The 26,574-nt window shown below is 35.7% G+C and overlaps 2 protein-coding genes and 1 pseudogene across 4 annotated transcripts in view; all 3 read left to right on the top strand.

Annotated features, from left to right (window-relative positions):
- LOC306669271 (albumin-like) overlaps positions 1 to 26,574 on the top strand; it is a 120,019-nt pseudogene that overhangs the window by 32,067 nt on the left and 61,378 nt on the right. The window lies entirely within an intron of this gene.
- Positions 1 to 26,574, top strand: part of LOC306668993 (albumin-like) — a 120,148-nt gene that overhangs the window by 33,498 nt on the left and 60,076 nt on the right. The window lies entirely within an intron of this gene.
- Positions 377 to 19,873, top strand: LOC306668994 (alpha-fetoprotein-like). Of its 2 annotated transcripts, none has more exons than XM_079152725.1 (15): positions 377 to 499; positions 3,271 to 3,322; positions 4,185 to 4,317; positions 6,385 to 6,593; positions 7,705 to 7,837; positions 8,749 to 8,846; positions 10,107 to 10,236; positions 12,224 to 12,438; positions 14,134 to 14,266; positions 14,963 to 15,060; positions 15,529 to 15,667; positions 17,267 to 17,490; positions 18,559 to 18,691; positions 19,361 to 19,415; positions 19,725 to 19,873. In XM_079152725.1, exons 3-14 carry the CDS (start codon positions 4,243 to 4,245, stop codon positions 19,403 to 19,405), a joined length of 1,632 nt encoding a protein of 543 aa, XP_079008851.1. In that variant the 5' UTR covers positions 377 to 499; positions 3,271 to 3,322; positions 4,185 to 4,242; the 3' UTR covers positions 19,406 to 19,415; positions 19,725 to 19,873. The 2 variants fall into 2 exon arrangements, with proteins under 2 accessions (XP_079008851.1, XP_079008850.1); XM_079152724.1 differs by lacking the exon at positions 377 to 499 and adding an exon at positions 2,052 to 2,286.

The following is a 26,574-nucleotide window of genomic DNA, read 5'->3' as shown; positions in this document are numbered from 1 at the left end:
ATTTGCTAGGCATTTTTCTATAGGTCCCCTCTAACATTTCATTAAGATGAAGAAGCTGGATTATCCAGTCTTGCTAGTTATAGCATACATTAGCATGAAACCAGAAATATGGTTTGTAAAGTTACAAAAATCTCAGAGCTTGTAGAACCTGGGATTTGCCAAATGGGAACCTCTTCCTGTACCTTAAACTCTTGTCTTTGAACATACGTTCATCATTCAATCAGCAAATATTATTGAGTCCCGACTATGAACCAGGCTCTGGGAAAGGTTTTGAGATATTTGCCTGTGCTTAGCAAAGCTGTACATAGTTTGCTTCATAAACTATATTTCAGTACTTCATAAGTAGTGCTTCATGACTAATGCCTTTCTGTTATTTCTTCATAGCTAATGCTGTTGTTATTATGTTCTTGAGTAAAATCCCCCTCAGGGACGGGAGGATCAGGAGGATTATACCTCATCTATCCTGTTCTGGAATCAAATAGGTCAGCATTTGAACAAGGTCAGTGATAGTGCTTACTGGAGGGTATATGATGCAGGCCTGTTCCTGTTAGCACGTTCCTAAAGAAACAGAATGTCAGGGGCAAGGGGACACAGAGAAGAAAATGAGTAAAAACCAACAAATGAGTGGGAATTCTACTTGATTAGCACTGAAGACCTTGTTCTCACTGTAATAACTGTTTTTCATCTATTAGAAGTACCATTGATGAAAAACTTGTTTAAATGTGTTCCCTAATTACTTGTAGTATCATATATATTTTAAAAATGCACTATTTATTGATTCTATTTTTTATTGTAGATGGACACAATACCTTTATTTTTTAAATTTTTATGTGATCCTGAGGATTGAACCTCACATGTGCTAGGCAAGCACTCTACCACCGAGATACAACCCCAGACCCAAAGTGCACTATTTATTTTTTAAAAAATTGTAAATTGCATATCACTCTTTCATTGAATAATAAAAGAGTGGGGAAAGAAAGGAGGGGAAATTGATTCACTTGTAATCCTACCATCCAGAGAAAAACCCATGTTAAAACTTTGTGGTCTTTTATTCTACACTTTATTTTGAAGGGGCAGGAGGGACAGGGGAAGTACAAATGTGGGATTATTCTGTGCATATCTTTTTCCCTGTTTTACACTTAGTAATATTCATTACATGTTCTTCTACGAAATTATTTTGATGGCTGCATATTACTCCATTTTTTGAGTGTATCATACTTATTTTCTAGTGTAGATCCTTTGATTTTTATAATCTTGCCTTAAGTACAATAAAGCAGTTGTGAAACTTTAGAAACTACTGATGTCTATGTCCCAACTGATTTAATTGGTTTAGGTTATAGTTTAGGCATTGGGAATTTTAAGTTTCACTAATAATTCTAATGTGTGGCCAAAACTGAGAGCTGTCATACAGAGGAAAGGTTTGAAATCAAGAGTGTGTAATTGACCCTTATTTAGTATTAATATAATCATCTGGCATTGCTAAATAAACAGGGTGATCGGGCCACTTCCCAGTGACATACATGCAAAATTATTTTACAGCAAAAAAAAAAAAAAAAAAAAATCAGTGTATCACCTGGTCAATTAGTTTGTGCTGTAAATTTTCTGTTAAGCCATATATAATAGACTGACCACTTTCAATCATCTTTATTGACAGTTATATCAGGTGAAAAGTGTTTTTGAGCTAACCAATAACAATATAATAATCAAGCAATGCACTCTTTAATGGAGAGACTGAATTGGTCCAACAATGTTTTTGTTTCTGGCAAACAAACTTTTAATTAGTATTTTTAAAGAATTAATGTATTTAGTTGAGTTGCATACCAATTTTTTGAGCTTTTTCTTTATGACATTAACATTTTTAATTTGAAAGGGATTAATTACTCTGCAATTTAGTGAAAAATCATCTGTTTGAATACTTTGTCATTAGAGAAGAATATTTGTTATATTTTCAAAACAGAATGAATTTGCAAAAATTTTTTCCCCTTTTTTCCATTCTGAAGAGGACTGCGTCCTTGAACATAAAATACAAATAACCCCTGTGCTGTTAATTATTGGCAAAATGTCCCATTTCCAACCTAAGGAAATAAAGTAATGGATATACCAACAAAAGGTTACTAGTTAACAAGCATTGCTTGTGGAGAATATAAAGGAGTTTCAATATTCTTCTCTTGCCACAGCCAACACTGGAACAAGTAGCAACCATGAAGTGGGTGGTATCAATTTTTTTAATCTTCCTACTAAATCTTACTGAATCCAGAACACTGCATAGAAATGCATATGGAATAGGTGAGATGGTTGATGTCATTCTGTTTTGCCTTTTATCAAAATTCTTAAATTTGCATTTATTTATTTGCCTTGACTTAAGTATTGTATTTATTGTTTCACAGAGAGAAAAAAGATTTAGCTGGTAATATATTCATATGAAAGATAAGGTTATTACTTTATAAGAGATTTATAAAATCATATAGCCTTACTTAATATGATCAGTTAAGGCTGCGTATGTTCCATGTTGCATTATTTTTTGCACATAATTTATTTAATTGGTATATATATTTCCTTTGAAAAAAATATGTATGTACACCGGACCATAATCCGGGCTTCTTCACCTATATAATTTCCTCACAATGGTAAAGTAAGTAACATTGTTATTCTTAATTCATAAAAATGGTCCTTATTTGACTTTCTAAAGAGGTAATACTGTGACTGGTATATGAATGAACAAACTGTGGCATATGTTCAAATATGACTGAAATATGTTTTTAACTATTTGATTCTCAAGCCAATTAGGGCCTGGTACAGTGGCACGCACCTGTAATCCCAGCAACTCAGGAGACACAGGCAGGAGGATCACAAGTTCAAGACCAGCTTTGACAAGTTGGAAGATAGCTCTGTCTATTTAGCAAGGCCATGTCTCAAAATAAAAAATAAAAGAAGAATTGGGATGTAGCTCAGTGGTCAGAGCTCCTGAGTTCAATCCCAAGTTTAAAAAAAATCAAGCTAATTAGAGCATTAAAATATAGGGGAAAACCAAACAATAGGAAAACAAGGTCAGAATTTTAGTGTTACATCTACTATAAACTCTTTCGTTCTTTCCTTAATTTCCTAGTTTTCTCAAGTATAAAATTAAGATGTTTAGATGGGTGATTTCTAATGACTTCTTAGTTCTAAAATTATATAGTTGCAACTTAAATGCAAACATTTACGTACAAGGATTGCTTTCTTGGATGCAGTTGAAAACACCACTTTTCATGAGTTTCTTTTGTTTTCCAGCTTCCACACTGGATTCTTCCCAATGTTCTGCAGAGATAAATTTAGTTGACCTGTAAGTTTTTCTTGTAGAAAATGCCCTTTAGATATGCAAAGCAAATTAAACAATTTCAGTTATCTGTACTATCAAATTGATACTCAAGAGGTGGAACTTTGATCAATGCCTTATATATTAACCTCGATTATTTGGAATTCCACGGAGCCAACCAAATCAGATCTTAGAAACTGAAGATTAGTTTCTGATCAATGACAACTATGTATAAATTTAGGAACTTTTCTTATCAATACCAATACATATATTATAATGTTCTCTTTTCTGCATTCTATTTAAATCTTAGTAGCAAATCATAGGAGGTAGTACACTCCATTTTTTGTTATTTGTGGAGAGCATGTTGTTCCCTGAATGCTCTTCTTTATTCCACATTTCTAAAATTTCTAATAAAGTATTTAAAGGCGGGTCTTGCTGCCCCTGCTTGCTTACAGAAAACTGTACACAAATTGCTTTGAATCAATCCATGAGCATCAACTTCTTGGATCAGGCCTTGATCATGAGGGGAGTGAACACAAGTAGAGGTCTAATGACTAAGTCTTTTCTTAAACTAAAAGCAGAAAATTTTAAATATAGATACCCTCAATTACAAGTGAATTTCAGTGAGTGGGCAACTGTAAAAGGAGAAATTCACTTTTGGAAAATCCACTCTTTTTGACTTTTAAAAGCCATATGTATATTTCTGGAGAAATATGAAAAAGGATAAAGAAAAAAAGACTGACCATTTCTTCTGGATAACTAGATATTTTTAATGAAAGGTCACCCTATAAAGAAGTCAGACAATAAACAGAAAATAAAACAAATATACGTGAGAAAAGTGTTTGATATGGATCTGCTCCTTAAGCATTCACATGCATTTTTGTTTCAGAGTCACCATATTTTTTGCCCAATTTGTTCAAGAAGCCACTTACACGGAAGTAAGCAAAATGACCAATGATGTATTGGCTGTGATTAAGAAACCCACTGATGGTGAGCAGCCTGCAGGATGTTTAGAAAACCAGGTGAGTGAATAATAAAAAAAAAGCACCATGATATTGAACCAAGATCTAGCATACAGAAGAGAAGATATGGGAAGGCATGCATTTAAATATTTGAAGAGTATAGTAAAGTATAGTATAAATTGTGATTTGCTGAAGAGTACAGATGAAAAAATTAGTGGTTATTGCAGACAATAAAAGCATAGTGACTAGGTGCTCAGGTTATGGATATTCTCTCTGTGACTGTGGGCATATTACTTAACTTCTTTGTGGGGGGCTTCGGTTTTCTTATCTATAACACAAGGGACAACATTAGGTCTAGTTCAGAGTTGTCATGGAGGTTGATACAATAATAGTAAGAGCAGTTAATTTTTACTAAATATATAATGTGCTTGACATTATTCTAGGGAGTGCTACAAACACACTGATAATCAAAATACGATATAGCAGATAACACTGATGAATCAGAACAGTTGTACTGTGAGTCAAGAGACCCTGGCTAAGAGTCTATTGGCACAATATCAACTTTGCTTACAAATACGAATTTATTAAATTTTTATAATAATCCTAGGAGACCTATATAATTTTCCAGTTGAGGAAGTTGAAGCACAAGAGAGGTTAAATCACATTCTTAAGGGAACCACAAAAATCAGAATTCAGATTAGACACATGGGTCCAGAATTAGCATCTTTAGTAGCTTCATTACACTATACCCTAGACTCTAGTAAATGTGAGGTGCACAGCACATAACCAGGGTTGCCAACTTTAGCAAACAAACAATAGCATTGAAACATAGGACCCAGTTAAATTAAACTTTAGATAAGGAATGAATGCTTATTTTTAGTACAAAATTGTCCCAAGGTAGATGCTTAATAAATAGTAGTTATTTTTTATTTTATTTCAGTATGAAAATGAACTTTATATTGATTAGAGATATCTTATTGTGGAACAAAAGTCCAAAAAATCTGTGCATGGTAGGGTTGAAGTGGACCCAAGACAGTATGTCTGGAACACTGTCAGGGTCCTTTTAAGATATAAAGTGTTTCCCAACTCTGAAACTTAGGCATTAATAAAATCTTTGTTTTGCATCACTATTTTTGACTTGTCCTGATAATATTTTAAAAGTATGTGTATAAATTTTGTAAAATATACTTTCTATTCAATTATCTATTTAGACATTCAAGGTAATGTTACAGTTTGGTAATTTATCATAGTAAAGTTAAAGGTTTCTTTTTTTTAAATATGGATTGGAAATTAAAAGTCTTAATTAAAATTTCTAGTATTCTCTAAATATTAACAGTTTAAAAGCTAAATAACAGGTTTTTTGAGATGTATTAAACACATGTATTCTTCATAGGCTTTCTTTGAGATATTGGATTCATCATCTGATTTGGGTAAAATTAAGGCACCAAATAAGGATGCATGTGCAGTTTTAAACATTTCAGCTAAATCTGTACTTGTGACCAATGAAAAGTGTTTCAATTTTTATTTTGTTTTTATTTTTAACTGGAAATAAAATCCAATTTTAGATCAATGTCATAAAAAGGCTGCAAGAAATGATTATCTATTTCTGAAACATGTTTTATATATAAAAATGAAAGGCTTATATATCTTGGGGCCAAATTATTGATAACATAAAAGAGAAAATTAAAACTAATTTAAAATTAAGTGGGGAAAGAAAAAAATATTTCATAGTTCTTTGTCCTTTAAAATAAAATAGTTCTGTCTAATAGACATGTGTATAACTCAAAGATGGAAATTACAAATCCCAAAGGCAGCAAGCAAAGCTATCTTATCAGATTGAAACTGAAGTGTTGAAGTTTTTCTTTCTTTTTTTTTCCTAATATTTTCAGTTGTAGATGGACACAATACCTGTATTTATTTATTTATTTTTTAATGTAGTGCTGAGAACTGAATCCAGTGCCTCACACATGCTAGGCAAGCACTCCACCACTGAGCCATAACAACCCCAGCCCCAGGATTTTTCTTAATCTATAGTTATAACTTTAGTTATTAGAAAAATTTTTATATGCTTTGGAGAACTTTTAAGTAAAATAGTTGTCCTTCATTAAAAGAAAAGCTTTCTTACAGCTCTCTGCCTTTCTGGAAGAAATTTGCCATGAGAAGGAAATATCTGAAAAATATGGACTTTCAGACTGCTGCAGCCGAAGTGGAGAGGAAAGACATAGTTGCTTACGTGCTCATAAGAAGGCTGCTCCAGCCATTCCACCCTTCCAAATTCCAGAACCTGCTACGAGTTGTAAAGCATATGAAGAAGACAGGGAGACATTCATGAACAGGTAAGGAAAACTTCCTATTACCAGACAATTTAGTATTTCTGCAATTTACTGATATACTCCAAAGTATGGATAAGTCGGAACAATGCTTTGTGTTGTATCTGCTGAGGCCTACATCAGGTAATTACAGAACAATTTTAAGTGCAATTTTTAAAGCACAGCATGCTGCATGCAGTAGAGACTACAAAACAGACCCAGCAGCTGTTCCATGAGTCTCTGGAGATACATCTGCTTTTTTCCCTTTAAAATTTTACTAGCCCAGGAATATATTAATACTACACACAAAGTGACTTCTTTCAGGGCCAAATATTAGTATATTATGTTCATCAAATTGCCTGGAATTTTTTAAAAAAATTAGAGATCCAGGCATAGTTAAGATACATAAACAGAGCTAAGGTTTATTGAGCACATAGGATGCTGAGGATGACATGTGCTTGGCATAAAGGATGGTTTAAGGCTCACAAAAACCCTTTGATTTTGCTTTTTCCTCTTCCTCTTTGTTCTTCTTCCTTTTCCCAGTTTGTTGATGAAGAAATTAAAGCTTAGGAGGTGAAGGTAATAGGCTGGTATATTTGAACTCAGGTGGAAGTCTGGGAAGTTTGTATCTACCTCTTCAAAATGTCCATTTTCCAGGTTACTGCTTGGACCAGAGACAGAACTTGCCCTAACCTGTGCTGTGGAGGGTGCCAAGGTGGATGATTCCATTTTGCGCTGATAAGGAAAAAAAAAAAAAAAAGGGTCCAACTTTCAGTTTTGCTTAGCAGAGGCCTGGCCTTGTTGCTTCCTCAAACCTGAGTAGACATAGTGAAAAAGACATTTTAATAACAACTACAGTCAGCATTTCTGCCTCTTGGTTTTTATAACAGAATCTAGTATTATCTATCAGATATCTTCCCCCCAACCCCCCCAAGTATCTCTACGGAGGAAAATTTTTGACAGCATTTAGAAAAAATATGACTAATTTCCCCTTCAGAACAGAGCAAAGAAAAAGTCCTCTGCATTTTTTCCCATTGTTGTTACCTGAATCTTTAAACACATTCCAGAGTCCAGTTCCAAACAGAAGTGCTTTATTTTCATGCCTTTGTGAAATTTTTACCTTCTACTCCTTTCACAGATGCATCTATGAGATATCAAGAAGACACCCCTTCCTGTATGCACCCACAGTTCTTTCTCTGGCTGCTGGCTATGACAAAATGATTCCACTTTGCTGCAAAACTGAAAATGCTGCTGAATGCTTCCAAACAAAGGTATCTCATTTGTGTGGACATCTGAGCCAATATGTAGTCTGGCTATGATTCACTGGAACCAACATTAAAAATGAAGACAGGCTTTCAGTGAAGAGCTTATTTATTTTTCAGAATAGAGCGTTTCCAGAAATGCGATATTCTTTGTGAGAAAAAAAAAAGTTGGATTTGTTGTTTTCATTCATTCATTCAGTCAACAATTATTATTAAGGAAGTGAATTTGGTGGGATCTAGAAGGAAAGTCAGAGAAAGAGAAGATAATTCAAGAGAGAAGTGAAAGAGATGGAAGAAAATGGAGAAAGGAAGGAGCAGGAGAAGAGAGAAAAAAGTGAGAGAGAACTGTGATACTTTATATTCATTATTTTTAGTACTTAGAATAAATTTGAGGTGTATTATTAATCAAACAGGGAAACTTAGGTTTAGAGAAGCAAATAGCTTCCCCAGTTTCACAAAACTAGAATAATATCCACAATTAGCAGCTTGAGACCAGAAGTCCTATAAAAAATTCCTAAGAATTGTGACTATTCTCAATGTCAGGTTGTGATGCAAACTTACTTTTTGTAACTGAGCAGAAATTAACAGGCTTCAATCTATCTTAAAGCTGCATGTAAATATGTCTTAAAGCTGTATTCACTCACGATCCCCCCATTGTAATCTTTTTGTTTGAGATATTTTTAATAAATCTGTCTGGCATAGATACATATAAATTAATCTAAAAGAAAGAATGAATAATCTAAAAGAATGACTGAGTAATGTTTTGCAAAATTGTATGGCATTTATAGTTTGTAGCAAAAAAAAAAAACATTTTTGTGGAGTTTTGTGTTTTACCTATATCTGCTGTTTTCCTAATTGTTAGAACTTACAAAAGAAAATACAAACTATCTTACAACCTTATTTATATTTCTCCACCCTAGGCAGCATCAATTACAAAAGAATTAAAAGAAAGCAGCTTGTTAAATCAACATGTGTGCGCAATAAAGAGAACTTTTGAACCCCTTATCTTCCAAGCCATGTAAGTTTAAGCTTTAGCTGGAGATGCAGGAGAGATTGTAGAATTATGAGTTTGCAATTCAGGTCCATTTTTCTTAGTGTTGCTGTGGTAAAGAGTGATATCTCCTTTGATGAGGGCCACTGTGATCAGACTCCTGGAATCTAGGACTGGGAGAAAGCTAACAGGCCAGCCTGATAATGTAACACTTACTAAAAGCCTTGCTGAGATAACACTGAGTAGAAACTGAAGGTTTACATTATTTGCCTATTTTAGATACTCTTAAGTTACTGCCTGCAATCAAATCGTACCTCCTCATTAGACCATGTCTTCCTAACTCCTCTGCAAAGGACACTAGCCTTCATTGAGAATTACCTAGAGCTTGTGGCTTAACAGGATATTCTTTACATTAATTATGCTTCCTAATTGCTATAAGGTCTCTTAGGTCAATTGTTACTTCAAAGAGTAGTAGATATGCTCATTCAGAGTTTGTTTGTTAAATAACACATTAGAAAATATTATACACAGTGGAGACCTAAATGCAAATTTATATTCACACCATTAGTTCTAAAGACTGACTAATATCTGTTCTTGGAAGAGATCAGATTTATCCTTTAACTACCTTCCAATTCTATTTGAAACTTAAAAATAGATTTATGAACTACTTTATTTAAATTTATCTTAGTAATTAAATAAAAATTCAGATACAATTGTAGTGACTTTGTAATTTATCTCTAGTAATTAAAGTTATTGCTCCAAATTATATAAAGAAAATCTATCTTCATCAGTAGAAACAGTGGCTTCACACAGGCATCTCTTAAAATTTAGTGAAACAAGCATAAGGATCCAGAGTCTTTATTTTTTACTTCCTTTCTGGCCACGCTACATGTGTTGGCAGGATGATACCTCTGTAATGTTCAGTCTGCTCCACTCTTTTCTTCCATTTCTTTGATTTGCACATTGGCACACCTCCCTGAAAAAAATTCTCAGAAGTATTTTTTTTCACTTCAAAGTGAAAAATGATTATCATTGTCATAGAATTTTCATTTTCCATTTCTTAGTTGTTTAGCCTTTTTAATATTTCCATTCGCTCACTACAATGATCCCAGATGCTACTGCGTGGAAGATTGAGGAGGACTCCACAGACAAGCCCTGCTTCCTTCTCTTTTGAAACAACATGTGTCTGTTCTTCCTCTGAGTTTTAACAGTGCTGATACTCTCTGAATGCTACATCATTTTTATAGTTAACCAGAATTGATTTTTAAAACTTTTCTGCTCCCCTAGAACTGTTGCTAAACTGAGTCAAAAGTTTCCCAGAGCGAATTTTACTGAAATTCAGAAGCTGGTCTTGGATGTGGCCCACATACATGAGGAGTGTTGCAGAGGAAATGTGCTGGAGTGTCTGCAGGATGGGGTGAGGAGTATTATTCCCTGAAAAAATATATTTTTGCTCCCTTTTCTTTCTTTCTTTCTTTTTTTTTTTTCTGGTTCATAAAGAGAGGAGGCTGTCTGGGTTGAGTTGGTCACAGGGTGCCGTAATTAGGGACCAAGTGAAGTTACTCACTTCTTGCTAATAAAGTTTAAACCATCTTTTTTGATCCTGGATTTCACTTTGGGGATGCCCCCTTTCAGACAAGGAACCATCTGTTTGTTATGCCTAAAGAAGATATAACCTCTCACCAGACCTCCATGTAGGGGTCTTGAGGGGCAAGCTCTTTACTTTTAATGTATTGGGTTTTTCCTTCCATTTATTTCTTCATTTGACTGATACATATTGAAAACTTCCTATGGGTTAGCCACAATGAGGAGCACTTGTTAGGAAAGCATAAGTTGACCTCCAAGAATTTCTAGTCTGATAGGAGAGATAAGATAGTGACCTCCTCAAAGTCAGGGACTGCCTTTTGTTTACTGTTCTCTTTTCAGGGCAATGCCTAGTATGTGGAAGGTATTCTATTACAGTTTGTTAAATGATTGAACACAACTAAAAGAAAGCAAGAAATTGTTCCACAAGGTCAAAAGCTAGTCACTTGCCTATGAGAGGTGTGAATAAAGGGTTCTAGGAGAATTAAATGAAACCAAAAGCCCTACCAGCAGATTCTTTGTGTGTGCCATATCAGTGGTGATCAAAGCAGTGTGACTATTTGGACCCACTCTAGACCCCCTAGATATTGTACGAAAGACCTATCTTCTCTCAGTTTTCTTCCTCTCTGGTCTTCTATGACACACCCTCCTCTCAGAGGAAACTTAAAATCACTGCTCTCAGATGCCCAAAGGACCTGAAATCCAGACTGGAACCTGAATTCTGGGAGGCTGACTGTGCAGGGTAATGCTCATTTCAGCCCACTCCTGTGGCTGCTAGTCTTGGAAGTCTGCAAGGAGCCGAGGGTCAGGTGAGCCCTCAGAGTGACAGTGCTTGAGCACAGCAGAGTCCTGGTGTGAGGAGCTGGGGAGGATGAACTGGAAACGTTGCCACCTCACTGACTTTCTCATCTGGGGGAGTTTACACACAGACCAGGAACATTAGCAAGAACTATTTCATTTTTCTTTGAGGTCAGCTTTCTTGTTTTTTAAGTGGCAATTTTGTTGATTTTTATAACTAGCTTTTCCCCCTCCCTTGTGCTAGGAATCAAATCCAGGGCCTCATAACACCCAGGTGAATGTTCTACCACTGAGCAATATCCACCCCTAATTTTGTTGACTTTCATAGTTATTTTAAAACTTATTTAAAAAATTGGATGTCAGATCGACTCTTTTCCTTTAAAGTGGAAAAATTAATATCCATATGAAACACAAGTTAGATTTTAAAAGCTGAATAATGGATTCTAACTGACCCTGCTGAGAATGCCTGGAATTTTCAGTCCCATGACAGGCGTGTATCTGAAAGCTTGACCTCTCTGGCCATTTGGGTGCACCGCCCTCTGGTGGGCAAAGAGGTGATGATGAAGAGTGGGAAGTGTGCTTTCCATGCCACCAGCTACAAATGCTGTGTAGAGGTGAATTGAATAGTATTTGGTATATTTATTTGAGTAGCACGTTTCCCTCTTGTTTTGAAGCTTTTGTATTAAAATGATAGTATTTGGCTGACAACTAAGGGAGAATAATTGAACAAATGGGACCTGGACAGGAGTGAGGAAAGCACTGTTTAGGATGGGAGACGAGGAAAGGGTTTTATTTCTTCCTCCTTTCCTCCTTCCCTCCCTCCTCTACTCTTCTCTTTCCTACTTCCTCAATCCTAGGCTTTTTTCTTTTAACTTATTCCTTCTTGATAAACTTGGAATGGAAAATTTGTTCTCCATAATCTCCTCCTTCCGCTCTTCCTCCCTCTCCTCCCTAGAACTGGCTCTGAGGTCCTTCTTAAAGAATAAATCTTTAAGACTCATGTTTTGGTTTTCCCATTACAGGAAAAAATTATGTCGTATATTTGTTCTCGACAAGATGCTCTGTCAAGCAAAATAGCAGAATGTTGCAAATTGCCCACCCTTGAACTAGGTCATTGCATAATCCATGCAGAAAATGACGACAAACCTGAAGGTCTGTCTCCAACCCTCAACAGATTTTTAGGAGACAGAGATTTTAACCAGTTTTCTTTGGCGGAAAGAAACATTTTCTTGGCAAGGTAACACGCTCTGCAAATGTGTGTTCACACAAGTTGAGATCATTTTGTGGCTGACAGCTCTGTGTAGTTGAAGTGAGGAGTGGCGGCTATGGTTTTTAAACTCATGTGGGGATGCTTGGCTAGAATGTTCTGAGTCAAAAGAGATGTGAGCAGATAACTAGAGAAAATGGAAAGACATCTAACTAATGTGAGGCTTTCACCATGTGTTATTAACTAGCATGCTTATGAAGTGTATTTTATTTAATAATAATTTCTCTCCATTGTCATCATTATAGGTTATTCATATGAAGGCCACCATTGAACTGTCATAAAAGATATGAACATTTTTGTAATAAGAAGGACTTATGATTAAGAATGTACTTTTTTGTCATGCACATTTAAAAAACTTTTCCCCAAAATATAACTCCATAGATACTAAAAGATAGATTTACTTGCTATTTGTCAAATACATGTTGTATATTTTAAGAAAATAAAGACACATTTAGAGACATCTGCAGTATAATAGTTTGTTGTAATAGAATTCATAGGCTGTGTTCTCATTCCATTTGCCTTATAAGGGAAGTAGGCAGTCATGTTAATACATTTTTCCTTATTGTGTGTGTCCATGGATACTATTAAAGGTGGCACTTGTGCAACTCTTAGGACATTTTACTTACTTATCTTCAAGGATCTTCAAATTTAAGAGTATGATTCTGATGCAGTAATGAAAATAATGGCTCAATTTTCTTTTTTAGAGTCCCTGAAAATATTGCACTTTTGTTACATTAAAATTAGACATTCTAGGACTGGGGATATAGCTCAGTTGGTAGAGTGCTTGCCTCACAAGCACAAGGCCATGGGCTCAATCCCCAGCACCGCCAAAAAAAAAAAAAAAAAAAAAAAATAGACATTCATACATTGTTTGCACTGCTAAATAAATAAATCATGCAAATAAGAAATAAGACCAGAATTAGGAGACAAATTTTGACATTTTATTGATGGAAGAGCTTAATATGACCAATTTCTGTAATCTGGGGGTACAGTTAGTAAATCAAGAGTTATCTTAAGTTTACACATCTATATACCTCTAAAGCTGTTTGCTTAATAGAGTAGTTCTTCAGTTAAAAAGGATCATAGCAGCAGAAAGGATCCACCCCCGGCACTAGCATGGCTTCCTTCACCCAGATCTTTGTTCAGATATCAGTTGCCCAGAGAAACACTTCTTGACTCCCTGCTAAATTAGTGGCCCCTCCACTTATGGGAGTCACCTCATTTTCTCTCTTCAATCTTTTTTCTTTCCCTTTATCAATGTATCACTACCTGAGATAGATGACCTGTTTATTGTTTGCTTGTTTCTGCCTCTCTCTAACACAGGAGAGGGCAGGCATTTTATCTTACACAGTGTTGTCTGCTTACTGCCCAAAGCAATGTTAGCATAAAGTAGGCACAATGAATGATGGCGAAAAACCACAATTGAAAAGCCAAAGTGAGCTGCAAAAGAAAATAAAATGCCACTTTATGGGACAACTTGAGGGACATGGTGTATATTCATGGTATTGTCATTCATAGAGTTCAGATCATATTGATGTTCAACTGTATTTATTTATCTGATTTTTAACTTCCATGGGCTCTATTATATAGGAGGTATTAGGGAAGCAATGACTTCATTTTGTCTTAGAGCCAATGATTTATGATATTTTCCTCCATATGTTTTAGTTTTGTTCATGAATATTCAAGAAGACATCCTGAGCTTGCTGTCCCAGTAATTCTAAGAGTTGCTAAAGGATACCAGGAACTAATGGAGAAGTGTGTCCAGTCTGAAAACTCTCTTGCATGCCAGGATAAAGGGGTAAGTTGATTGAGAATTTCAGAGAGAACCTGAAATAAATGAATAGACAGCATCCATTAAAAATTGCTGGATGTGATAGTGTATACCTGTAAACCCAGCTACTTGGGAGGTTAAGGCAGGAGGATCGAAAGTTAGAGACCAGACTGGGCAATTGAGCAGGACTCTGTCTCAAATAAAATTTAAAAAGGGCTGTGGATGCAGTTTAGTGTAGAGTACAGCCATGGGTTCAAATTCCAGTACTGAAAAAAAACTATTTGAAAGAATCTAGTCATTAACTAGCAGATAGCTAGTTATATCTAAGATTAGTAATCTAGATATTAAGTCATTATTAACTAATAGTCAGTAATTAGTGGCTTACTTAAGAATAAAAATGTTAACCAAACATTGTTCAATACAAAGAATAAAGATATTATTCATTTCTTGCCAGATCCAGAAAGGCAGAAATTTTGTATAGAAAGAACTGTAAATCTTTATCCAAAGATGGGGTTCTGCTAACAAATGATTTTGTGATTCACAAAGTTTTAAACTAAATCTTTCCAAGTCCATTTCTTAAATTCTTAAAATTTATACTTTATCATCTTTAATATTTAACAAACCTCTAAGACTGGTTTCATAATAGCCTAAAATATTGGCCAATTTTATATACATAGTTATGTGTCCAGAGAAAAATGTATGCAATAATGCTTGTATTTCCAGGAAGAAGAATTACAGAAATACATCCAGGAGAGCCAAGCACTTGCAAAACGAAGCTGTGCCCTCTTCCAGAAATTAGGACAATATTACTTACAAAATGCGTATGTTTTGTAAATAGTATTTTCAGTGATCTAAAATTATTAACAGGCAAAGGAAATATATCTAAATTAGTGACCCAAGGCTACTCTAATTTCAGTCCCTGTTTCTAATGGAAGTCAGTGTAACCTTATTACCTCATTTCCCTCAAAAGAAGGTAGACTTTCCCTTTCCCCTTTGAGGGACCAAGAAGAAGGGTCTGTGAAAACTGATGTGCAAAAATGGCTTTATGTTCCTCAAACCTTGCAAATGCTTAGTTGGGAATAGAAGTTAGCTTTCTGCCCAGAACTTTCCTTTTTCTGATGACATGTTGGGATAATGTTAGTAAAGAAAGTGACCTTGAGAGTAGACACATCCTCAAAATCAGTCCAAATACCAAGTTTTCTGATGCCAGAAGAGGATCTTTGAGAGGAGTAAGAAATCCAGAAACTCATGAGAGGCTCAGCAGGATTTGTGAAAAATGCTTCTTTCAGGTTTCTTGTTGCTTATGTGAAGAAAGCGCCTCAGCTGACCTCGGCTGAGCTGATGGCCCTCACTAGGAAAATGGCCACTACAGCAGCCACCTGTTGCCAACTTAGCGAGGACAAGCAACTGGCCTGTGGGGAGGGAGCGGTGAGTGTTTTCTTTAGTTTTTATCTGGTTTCTGCTATTTGGCTTAATTAGCCTCCTAATTCCCATCTAGGACAAGTGGGACGAACCAGCATGGAGGTGGCTTTCCCAGGCTCCTTCAGTTAGATGCAGTTGGAGGCAGGGTGAGAACCCAGCTCTGACTGGTGAGCCTGTGGCCAGGACTCTGGTTCTTCTAGGAGAGCTGGTGGAAATGCAGTCAGGTTACCTGACAGTGTCTGAACACTAATGTGTCACTCACCTCATATTTCTATTTTTTTTTTGGCTCCTCAAATTCTTTCTTTAATGTTACACAAGACAGAAAAAGCTTCACCCTCAATAGACTAAAATTCATCATGTTACTTGAGCCATACTTAGATTTTTGCCTTTTGTAGAATAATCTTATCATTATAATGATATCAGGGCAATTTGGCCCCTTTGACAGGATATAAAGTATAGAACAGTGTAAATAAGTTCCATGTTCTAACGAGTGAAGTGACTTTCCACTTACTAACACCAATAATCTTTACTTTCTAGTCCTTCATGTCATATATATGATTACAGATTGAATTTTTTAAAAATTATTTTTCCCTTACTGTCACAATTGTGAACAAAATTATGTATCAGTTTTTCTGTTTTTCAATGATGGGGAATTATCTGTTAATTGGTTTTCATGTCATGAAGGTTAGGAGCAAAAGAAGGGTTTCCTGTGATTGTCACCTTAATCACTGATTGAATTCTTCACTGAGAAGCCGTAGGGATGCTGGGTGGTGTAATGACTCAGGGGTGTAGGTTCTGGGTCTGCCTTCCTACTTGCCATCTCATTTCACCACTTTATTAGTTGTGTCATGCTGGGAAAGATAGTTATGTCACTAAGCTTCAGTTTGTTCATCTGACATTGAGAATAAAAATTGTACCATCTTCATAGGGTGACTCTATTAAATGAGGCAGTCTAAGTAACTCATACAGCATTAACCTAAAACACAGTATACACAGAAAGCATGTTAACACTTATTGAAATTTATTCCTAGGCATTTAAGAAACGTCTGTGAAGTGTGGAAAGCAGGAAGATTTCATATTAGGAAAGCTTTCATGGCATGTGGATATTGGCCCTATTTCTTTTGTGTTAGCTGTGTGTGTTGGACAGATAGAAGCAAGAGAGCTCAGTTTGTGCTATTATCTTCAGAAAGTGATCCTTGTATCTCAAATCTCTGTATCTCTTACTCAAAAGTAAGGCTCAACTAGACATACACAGGAAACAAACCATGTATGTGTCATGGATCAGGGGAGAGATTTCCCCCACTTTTTAAGTGTGTATGTACCTGGAAGTGTTTCAAATAGGTGATACCAAGGAGCTGAAGGGCTGTCCTCAACATCAATAAGGTAATATCTGTCACTAAAAGTCAAGATTTATCCCCAACGAATGAGTAAACACTGAATTTATAATATGGCAACACATGATCCTACACACACAGCAAATTTTCCTTCACTATTAATTATAAGTTGCTGAATGTTAAGAATGATTACAAGAGTTTTCTGCAAACCTGAACCAACTTTGTGAGTAATGTCCAATCTCCCTGCTTTCTTCTTTCTTCTTCTAACCAGGCTGACCTTATTATTGGACAGTTGTGTATCAGACATGAAGCGACTCCTGTGAACCCTGGTGTTGGCCAGTGCTGCAATTCTTCATATGCCAACAGGAGGCCATGCTTCAGCAGCTTGGTGATGGACGAGACCTACGTCCCTCCATCATTCTCTGCTGATAAATTCATTTTCCATAAGGATCTGTGCCAAGCCCAGGGTGTAGCACTGCAAGCAATGAAGCAAGAGTAAGAAATTGTCTTTTCCTGGTGTGGAGAAGACCAGCAATACCAAGTAGTACTTGACACTTTGTCTTGCACACCTGAAATGCTTGAGCTGATTAGTAACATATTATCCTCCAAACACTTAAAGTATCTTTCAAAATAGTTCTGTTCTCATAAACTCATTGAAAGTAGATCTGGAAGAATTCCCTAGGGCAGATAATTTACAAAAAGTGTCTTTGTTTTAATATATTTTGTGGTTAAAGAAAAAGGAACAATCTATTTAGGGAGATAAAAGTGTATCTTTACAGTGAGTGCGGTTACTTGTATTGCAAGCACAGGAGGCACAAAACTGAGTCTGTTCTTACATTATGCTTTAAAGAAAATTATATTTGATTCAACCGTGTGGCATGGGTGTTCAGAGATGAAGTACACATTGTAATTCATTGTGGGAGCAGTTGTGTAATGGTGATGGTAATGCAAGTCAAGAACTTATGTTCTCCAAACACCCATGCATTTTAAAACTCACTTGCTCTGTAAATGGTTATCCTTCATTGGAAAACCTATTCTTATCCATCACAGTCTCAGGCGTTGAAGGAAGAATACTGCTGCCTCCTCTGGCCTGCTCTCCCTGTTAACACAGGCAACACTAATTCCAGGGGGAAGGCATTGCTAAATGACCAGTATGGGGGTAATTGGTGCTCAGTGCTAACTATAGGCGTGATAATGGTGAGTGGCAGGATCTGGAAATCTGGGTCTTTGAGTATAGATAATACACACTTTAGAAAGAGAACAGGAAAGGATATTCTAGGCAAGTAAGAAAAAGACCACACTTCACTACATAGGAGTATGACAGAATTATAAAACAATGTTTTATCTATAATCTGCAAAAGTCCAGGCCAGTGGAAAGTTGGCATGCTTCCAGCCTCAGTCTTACTGATGAAAGTGCTTTAGACAGGTTGTGTGCTAAGTCTGGAGGTTTGTTGGACTGATGGTTTGGGTGAAAATTGCTAGAACTTCTCTAGGGGGAAGTTTTTGAAAAATTCCAATGTATAACAGATTTCTCTCTATTTCATGTTGTTTAAAAAACCATAGGTTTCTCATTAACCTTGTGAAGCAAAAGCCACAAATAACAGAGGAAGAGCTTGAGGCTGTCATTGCGGATTTCTCTGGCCTTTTGGAGAAGTGCTGCCAGGGCCAGGAGCAGGAAGTCTGCTTTGCAGAAGAGGTAAGGGCAGCTCATTTCCATATGCAAAATCTTGGTATGGAGTTTTCTGTAGTGAGAAAGGAAAAACAATATTCTATTGAAGGATAACTTCAAAATAATGAGAGAGATTTAAATTTCATTTAGAAATAGATCAAAGAATATTGAGAGATTTTTAAAAATCACATTTTCACTAACAAATTAGGAAGAATCCTAATTTATATCACAAATTGGCTATTTTGATTTATTTCCTAGTAAAGAAAACTATTAAGTGAATAAGTAATTAATGATAATTTAAACAGTTTTTGGCCCAAAATTTTATCAATACTGTTAAATGGATTAAAAAGATTTAACAAATTAGTTGTACAAACAGGATATTGAGAGCATTTAGAAAATTTTAAAACTCATTTAGGAGTATGCCTTTGTATTCCAATAGAGCAGTCATTAAGAATAATCTCAAATTATTGGAGTAGTTGTTTTATCTGGATTCGTGATTGAGTACACAATTTTTCCTCTCTGGTCTCTACTGCCCCAGCTTGCTGGCCTTAGAGCTATATTTCTTTAACTCCTTTATTTCTTAAATGACCAATATCCAAGCCTGTGAATTCACTCCAGATTCTGCAGAGTTGCCTGTAGGACAGGCACAAGTATCCATTCCTTTCCTGATTGTTTTTATTTGCTCTTAATTTTCAGGGTCCGAAACTGATTTCAAAAACTCGTGCTGCGTTGGGAGTTTAAATTCCTTCAGGTAACAACAAATCCAGATGAGGTTGAATATAATGTTGATTCTACCCAATTATCCATCCACAGTGAGAGAGATGCTAAGTGCCTTAAAATGAAATGATTTTTAAAATTGTATTTACAAAAAAAAAACCACTAAAACAAAATTGTCTAAAATATTAAATTAGTGACTCAGCTAATCAAAGCCTTCAGAGAATGCCATCTGAAGGCTTCTTATGTGCTTTCTGTGTCCCTGATTTAAGTTAATAGAGCTCTTACCTTCTATGCCTGTTCTTTAATTAGTACTTAATATATATATTTTTTCTCTACGTTTCAGAGGGAGAAGAAGACAAAACGAGTCATCATTGATTGGTGTGAAATTTGTTTTTTAATTACAACTGAGAATGATTTTAAATTAATGAAATGATGAAGACTTTTATGTGAGATTTCTCAACAAGAAATAAAGTATCTCCAGATGTTTCTGTATTTCTAGTCTGATTATTTATGAAAACTTATGATATTTCTTCAGTTTTATGTACATTGTCTGAAACATTCTGTTAACAAAATCACTGACAACTGGTTGCTGAAGGAGATTAAAGCCACCCAGCGATGGCCTTGCAGCACTGAAGGCTAGACTGACTTGATGACTTGAGAAATCCTTAAGCACTATTTGGTGCTGCCAGGGCACTTTGTTTTTTTGACTACTTAAGTATCAGAATGGGTAATCTGAAGGCAACAAAAGAAATCAATGTGCTTTTATAGGATCCATAAAGAAAAGGAAAAATCTTTATTTTCTTCAACTTGTTCACTTCTCAACTCAGCAATGTAAAAATATTTTCACTGTAGATGAACACTGTAGATGTTTGGATTGAATGGAATTAATGTTTGTATTGATCTTTTTATTCCACATTTACTGAGCATTCACTAGGTGGCAGCCCTGTTCTAGGTATAGTCAACTGTTCCCCAGTTGGTTCAGTAGAGAAGGAAGCAGCTAAATAGCAACACCTTCAGACTAAGACCCCAGTGGAGCAGACGACAAATTGCTGAGGGAATCCAAGGGTGGGTGAGACCAATTCTGACTGGGTAAAGTGACAGAGTCATTTAAGGAGAGTCCTAGAAGATGAGCAGGTATTCAGCAGTTCAAGTAAAGGAGAAGACCATTTCATGAAAGTGGAAACCATGGACAAATGGACTGATATGACAGAGCATGAATAATGGAGGATGTTAAAGATTTTAAAGGATGGGTCTTTTGTGTGGAATGGGGACTGGGAGTAGTGGCAGGCTAGGGTAGCTGTTTAAAAGAGGGTGGGCAGGTTGGGAATGATTTTAACTTTTGCTTTTGCAAAGGAGACTGTCACTTGTCTCCTTGCTACAATGAAATAGAAATCAGAAATGCTCAAATTTCCTGGGGTCCTCAGATAATATTAGAATAAAACTAAACTTCTGAGGTAACAAGGTGATATAATTGGTGACTGGAAACTAGCCATTATTAAACAATTAGCTCTCTCAACCTCTTCCCTGGTAGATTATAATATAAGGAATTTTTCTTCTCTCAATGATGCTGCTTTCAAAGGGTTAAGGTTGATAATAGAGAATTGCTTGATAATATGGAATGAAATTAGCGATCTTTAATAATAATATTTCTGGAAATTCCCCTAATTATACATGAACTGAACACACAGTTCCAAACAACTCATGAATCAGAGAAGAAATAAAAAGAGTACTTAAAAACTTTTGATATGAATGAAAACGAAAATAATATGCCAGAATTTGAGAGAGGCCACTAAAATAGTACTTAAAAGAAATTTACATCACTAAAGGTCAACATTAGAAAAGAAAGAAAATCTCAAATTAGTGATGTTGACCTCTACCTTTGCAATAAATGTTGATGAAACAATTGTAAATTTGGATAAAAAAACTTAGATCTGTATAATCATGTACAATTAATCAAAAGGCATCACAGGTGTGAAACCTAAAGCTATGAAATTTCTAGAGAAAATCAAGAGAAAATAGTTGGGACTTTGAGGTGGTAAATCCTTCTGAGACACTAAAAGCATGGTCTATGATGGAATAAATTGATAAAATGGATTTCCTCAAAATGAAAAAGATAAAAACTGCTTTAGAATAAAACACCATTAATGGAAAAAATGATGAATCACAGATTGGGAAAAAATATTTGCAAAGCATATATTTGAAAAAGAATTTATCCACATCTGGAAGAGTTTTCAAACTCTCAAAACTGAACAATGAGAAAAGTAACATAATAAAAAAGGAAAAAGATTTGAGTAAACACTTCACTAAAGATGTGTTAAATACACAAGTGGAGGTTAACTCACAATGAAAGGGGGAAGGAAGATAAGGAGTTCAGTGGATTAGACAAAGGGGAATGAGAGGAAAGGAGGAGGGATGGCAATAGGAAAGACAGGAGAATGAGTCAACCATAACTTTCCTATATTCATACATGAGTACACAACCAATGTAACTCCACATCATGTACAACCACAAGAATGGGATCCTAATTAAAATAAATTATACTCCATGTATAAATAATAGGTCTAATCGCATTCTACTCTCATGTGTAACTTAAAAGAACAAATAATTTTTAAAAGGGGGATTGGAGATGGAGCACAGTGTCAAAGCGCCCTTGGTTCAATCCCCAATACCAAAAGACAAAACAAAATAATACACTGGGGGTGGAACCCAAAGTGTTGTGCATTCTAGGAGAACCCTTACATCTTGTCTTAGTTGCCTTAAATCCCTGGTCTGATAATTCCACCATTCCCACCATACCTGATTCTGGTTCTAATATTTGCTTTCTCCACGTGTTTCTGAGAAAAAAAAAAAAAAAAAAAGATGTGTTTAAATAAGCAAAAATATCAAATAAGCCCCCCAAAACATGCTGAACATAATTAATAATTAATTAAAAGTACAATGAGTTATCAGTGTACACTCATTAGAAAGGTTATAATTTTACATACTGATAACACTAGTTGTCAAAGAAAATTTGGAAGATTGGAACTAATACATTGGTGATGAGAATGTAAAATGGTTCAACTAATTTGAAAAAATAGTTCAATAGTTTCTTTAAAATTTAAAAAATGCCTATCATATCTAGTTACATTATTTCTAGATATTTACCCTGAAGAAAAGGAAATACAAATGTTCATACAAATGTATGCACACAAATATTCATGGCAGATTTATTTGTAATGAGCTCAACTACAGGCAAATGTACTACCGGCAAATGTCTAAGCAAACATATTGTAGTTTATCCATACAATGGAATACTATCTAGCAATAAAAATAAATTACTGACATATCTAATGGTATGAATTAATCTCTCTAAATTGTTATGAAAAAGTCTGACAAATCCATGTTCTATGATTTTATTTACATAAAAAACTTTGAGAATGTAAACTCTTCATGATGGCAGATCTATAATTGCTTGAGAAGGGAAAGAGAGGGAAGAGGTTGGAGGGAGGGATTTTACAGACATCCTGGGGAAACTTTTGAAGGTGAAGGACAAGTTCACTGTCTTGATCATGATGCTGATTATATGGGTGTGGGAATATGTCAAAATTTATCAAAATACTCACTTTAAATATATGCAGTTCTTTGTGCATCGATTATATTCAATAAAACTGCTTTGTAATTGCTTTAAAAAATTAGGGATGCACAGTTTCAACTGATCATTTGTTTTTCTTTTCTTACACACTGAACATTATGATTCCTAAACAATAATCTAATTCTTTATTTTAATTATTCTTCATGATATATAAAATAGTTTCAAAGTAATAATATAAGGAATATACTTAAAATACGATTATTTGAAGTTTGAGATTTATTTGCAGAGGAGTGATGTCAGTGTGATGGCAGAGTAATATATTCAGCCTTACTTTGTTGAGCTTTACTCAACAAAGACCCGTCATTTGTCCTCTATCATGAACAGATTAACTTTGGGAAAGTTTAGGATGCACATAAGGAGCCACAACAATACAGTGAAAGGAAAAAAAAATAGGAAAAGGAGTGACATCAGCAAGATGGCAGAATAGGAAGGGCCAGGCTTCACTCCTCTCTCTGTTGGAAATCCAACTAGCAAGCCTTCATAGAAAAAAAATGTATTTTAAAATCTGAAAACTTAAGAATGGCAAAAGGAAGATCTCACTTTGAGCACAATGCCCTCCCCTAAAGCTGGCATGGTGCCCACTGAGAGGATTCTCCAGGGTCCATGATTACAACAGTGGGAAAAGAGAAGTGGAAGTGAACATCAAGTTTACCCAGCATTTGGGATTTTTTTCAGGAGGCCACTCCTGACTTGCCTCTTGGGGCACAATAAGGATCAAAACACGTCTAGATTGTTCATTGTCAGAAACAAAGAAAGGGGGCAGGGCCCAGAGTGTCCAGCATGCAGATCTTGGTAGTAGCTCTGTGTTTCTCTCAGCAGTGGTGATCAGAGACACAGCCTGCCCATTAAGCTCAGCTGACTGCTCCCAGAAACGCAGTAAGAAGTTCTACCTGTCTTGAGTCTTTAGACAGCCATTCCACCCTGTTTCAGAACCAACCTGAAGACTGTACATGTCTGCAGAGCACAGGGCTGCCTCCACCCAGTCTGGGAGTCCAAACATGCATCCATTCCAGCCTCACCCAAGCCCACCCACCCCAAGACTATTCCCAGGCAGAGAGGCAAGCCTCAACTGCACACCCCCATTGAGCATAATTTCTGTTCCCATTTGCCCCAAGCAGCAGCTATAACTTTGGAGCCCAGAGTGCAACCCTGCCCAAATGCAGAATGCAAAAGCAATTCTACCTGACTAATGAGTTCAGTCTGCATCCCTGCCTGATGAGAGGCAATTGCAGTGTCCAGTCAGTTGCTCTGCCTGATTTCAGAGTCTAGACAGTGGTCTCATCAGATAGTGGAGCCTATCCAGTAGCCCCACATTCTCTCAGGAGCAAAGACAACGGACTAGCCTGACTTAAGAACCTAACAGCAAAGGTTCTATGATAATTACCAACTGGTCCATCCAGAATCCCAGATAAGACTAAATAGTGAAGGTATAGCCCTGCCAAAGAACACCTAAAATGTCTAGAGGTGGTTGTTTTTCAAATGCACAAACAAAAATCAAATGACACAGGATTATAAAGAATCGGGGAAGGCCAGGCATAGTGGCACATTCCTGTAATCCCAGTGGCTCAGGAGGCTGAGGCAGGAGGATGGTAAGTTCAAAGCCAGCCTCAGTAACAGTGAGGTGCTAAGCAACTCAGTGAGACCCTGTCTCTAAATAAAATAAAAAATACGGGTGTGGATGTGGCTCAGTGGTTGAGTTTTACCCTGAGTTCAATATCTGGTACCTCCACCTCCCCTGGCAATAAGAAAAAAAAGAATCAGGGAATTATGATATCACCAAACTAAATTAATAAAGTTCTAATGAAGAACACTGGATAGTCGATCTTTGAAATTACTAACAAGAAATTCAGAATCATCATCTTTTCAAAGTTCAGAGAGTTACAATAAAATGTATATAGAAAATTAAAGTTTTGAAAACAATACAGTAACAAGATGAGAAGTTTGACACAGACATAGAAGCAGAAACAAGAAAAAGATATCTTAGGTGAAAAGTACAACAGAACTGAGAAATTCAATAGAAATCTTTATTAGCAGACTTGATGAAGCAGAAAAAAGAACCAGTGAGCTCAAATACAGGACACTGGAAATTATCAGCTACAGAAAAAGGAATAGGAATAAAAGAAGTCTGTAAAATTACTGGACACCACCCAAAACACTACATTTGCATAATTTTAAGAAGTGTAAGAGAGAAAAATGGCCACAGAGCATATTTAAAGAAGTAATGACTGTAAACTTTCTAAATCTGGGGGGAAATTACAACTTTTAGGAACACGATGCTCAGAGGTCTCCAGTCAAATTCAACACAAAGAGGAGTTCACATTATAATCAAACTATGGATGATCACAGACAAATAATTCTGAAAGCATCAAGAGAAATGAAGCGTATCACATACAAAGGAGCTTCAATACAACTATTGGCGGATTTAGCAGCAAAATTTTATAGACTAGGAGAAAATGGGAAAATACCAAGTAAAAGGACTCTTTTTTTTTTTTTTTAACACAATAGATTATTTCCAGGGAAGCACAGAGGCATTTTTCCCTTAGTTAATAATTGGCCAGAAACTCTGCTGTGTGATCAAATGAAAATCAAATATGTAGTATTTCATAAATAGATGAAACAGGTTACTTTTTAACTTTTTAACTTTTTAATTGTGTGAAAGAATAATATAAAATGTCTTTCCTCAGTCACATGACTTTCTTTTGTGAATGTGATTTCTTTAAAAAAAATGAAACTATTAAACTCCCAGGTTTTATTTTTTTTCTTATTGTGTTTGAATTCCTAAGATTCTTCACAGAGCCTTAGGATGTAGGCAAAAAAATATACTTAAATATCAGGAAGAAATGAGAAAATTAGGGTAGTTTCTCTTTTTTTCACATTAAAAAAATTAGTTCTTTCTTTATTTTTTTCTCCCTCTCTCAATTTATATTTACAAATCAGTTATCTCAAGTTACCTTCTTCAGAATTTGTATTTTGTTGATTATATGAACCAATCTATAGGCAGACACAGTTTTCCCACTCTGAAAATGAACAGCATCCTATGGAAAGATAGATGGTGTTGCTTATAGAAGCAATTTGGATTTCAAAATATTAAAATTTTTGCAAATGTATAGAGTTGATGGTAACATTAGAAGAACAGATATGAATTGAGATTTTGTGTGCAAGTTTTGTGTCATCTAACACATCTCTCATCTAGATTGTGAACAACTCTAGGGTATGCTGGTCTCTGCTCCCTCCCTCAACACTACATTTTGTACATTCCCCGCAAAAGTGCCCAAGGCGGTATCAACCTGGAGGGAGGGTCAACTTTTATATTTCTTATGTCCAAAGAGGAAAACTGAATATCACCTGAGGAGGGTCTTGTTCAAAATCCTCTGACCTGGAAATTGCATCTTTTTCTAACTTGCACAAAAGTACTCTAAGTGTCAAAGTTGTCCTTAAGGTGTGGATGTGTTTTACCCAAATTGACAACCTCTAAAAGGCCTGCTAATGAGACTAGTCACAAGGCTTGATGAGCATGATTGTTCTTCAGTTCTCCCTCTCCTTTCCCCTTTTAACAACCTGT

The sequence above is a fragment of the Sciurus vulgaris genome (assembly GCF_902686455.1).
Source record: "Sciurus vulgaris genome assembly, chromosome: 9".
Lineage (NCBI taxonomy): Eukaryota > Metazoa > Chordata > Mammalia > Rodentia > Sciuridae > Sciurus > Sciurus vulgaris.
The sequence above is the reverse complement of the archived record's forward strand: the minus strand, read 5'-3'. Positions and strand labels throughout refer to the sequence as shown.

Excerpts from the sequence above, each read along its gene's own strand:
- LOC306668994 (XM_079152724.1), top strand. The coding sequence starts at position 2,202 with ATGAAGTGGGTGGTATCAATTTTTTTAATCTTCCTACTAAATCTTACT. Across the intron at positions 2,287-3,270 it reads TAGAAATGCATATGGAATAG|CTTCCACACTGGATTCTTCC; the intron begins GTGAGATGGTTG and ends TTTGTTTTCCAG. Across the intron at positions 4,318-6,384 it reads CAGGATGTTTAGAAAACCAG|CTCTCTGCCTTTCTGGAAGA; the intron begins GTGAGTGAATAA and ends GCTTTCTTACAG.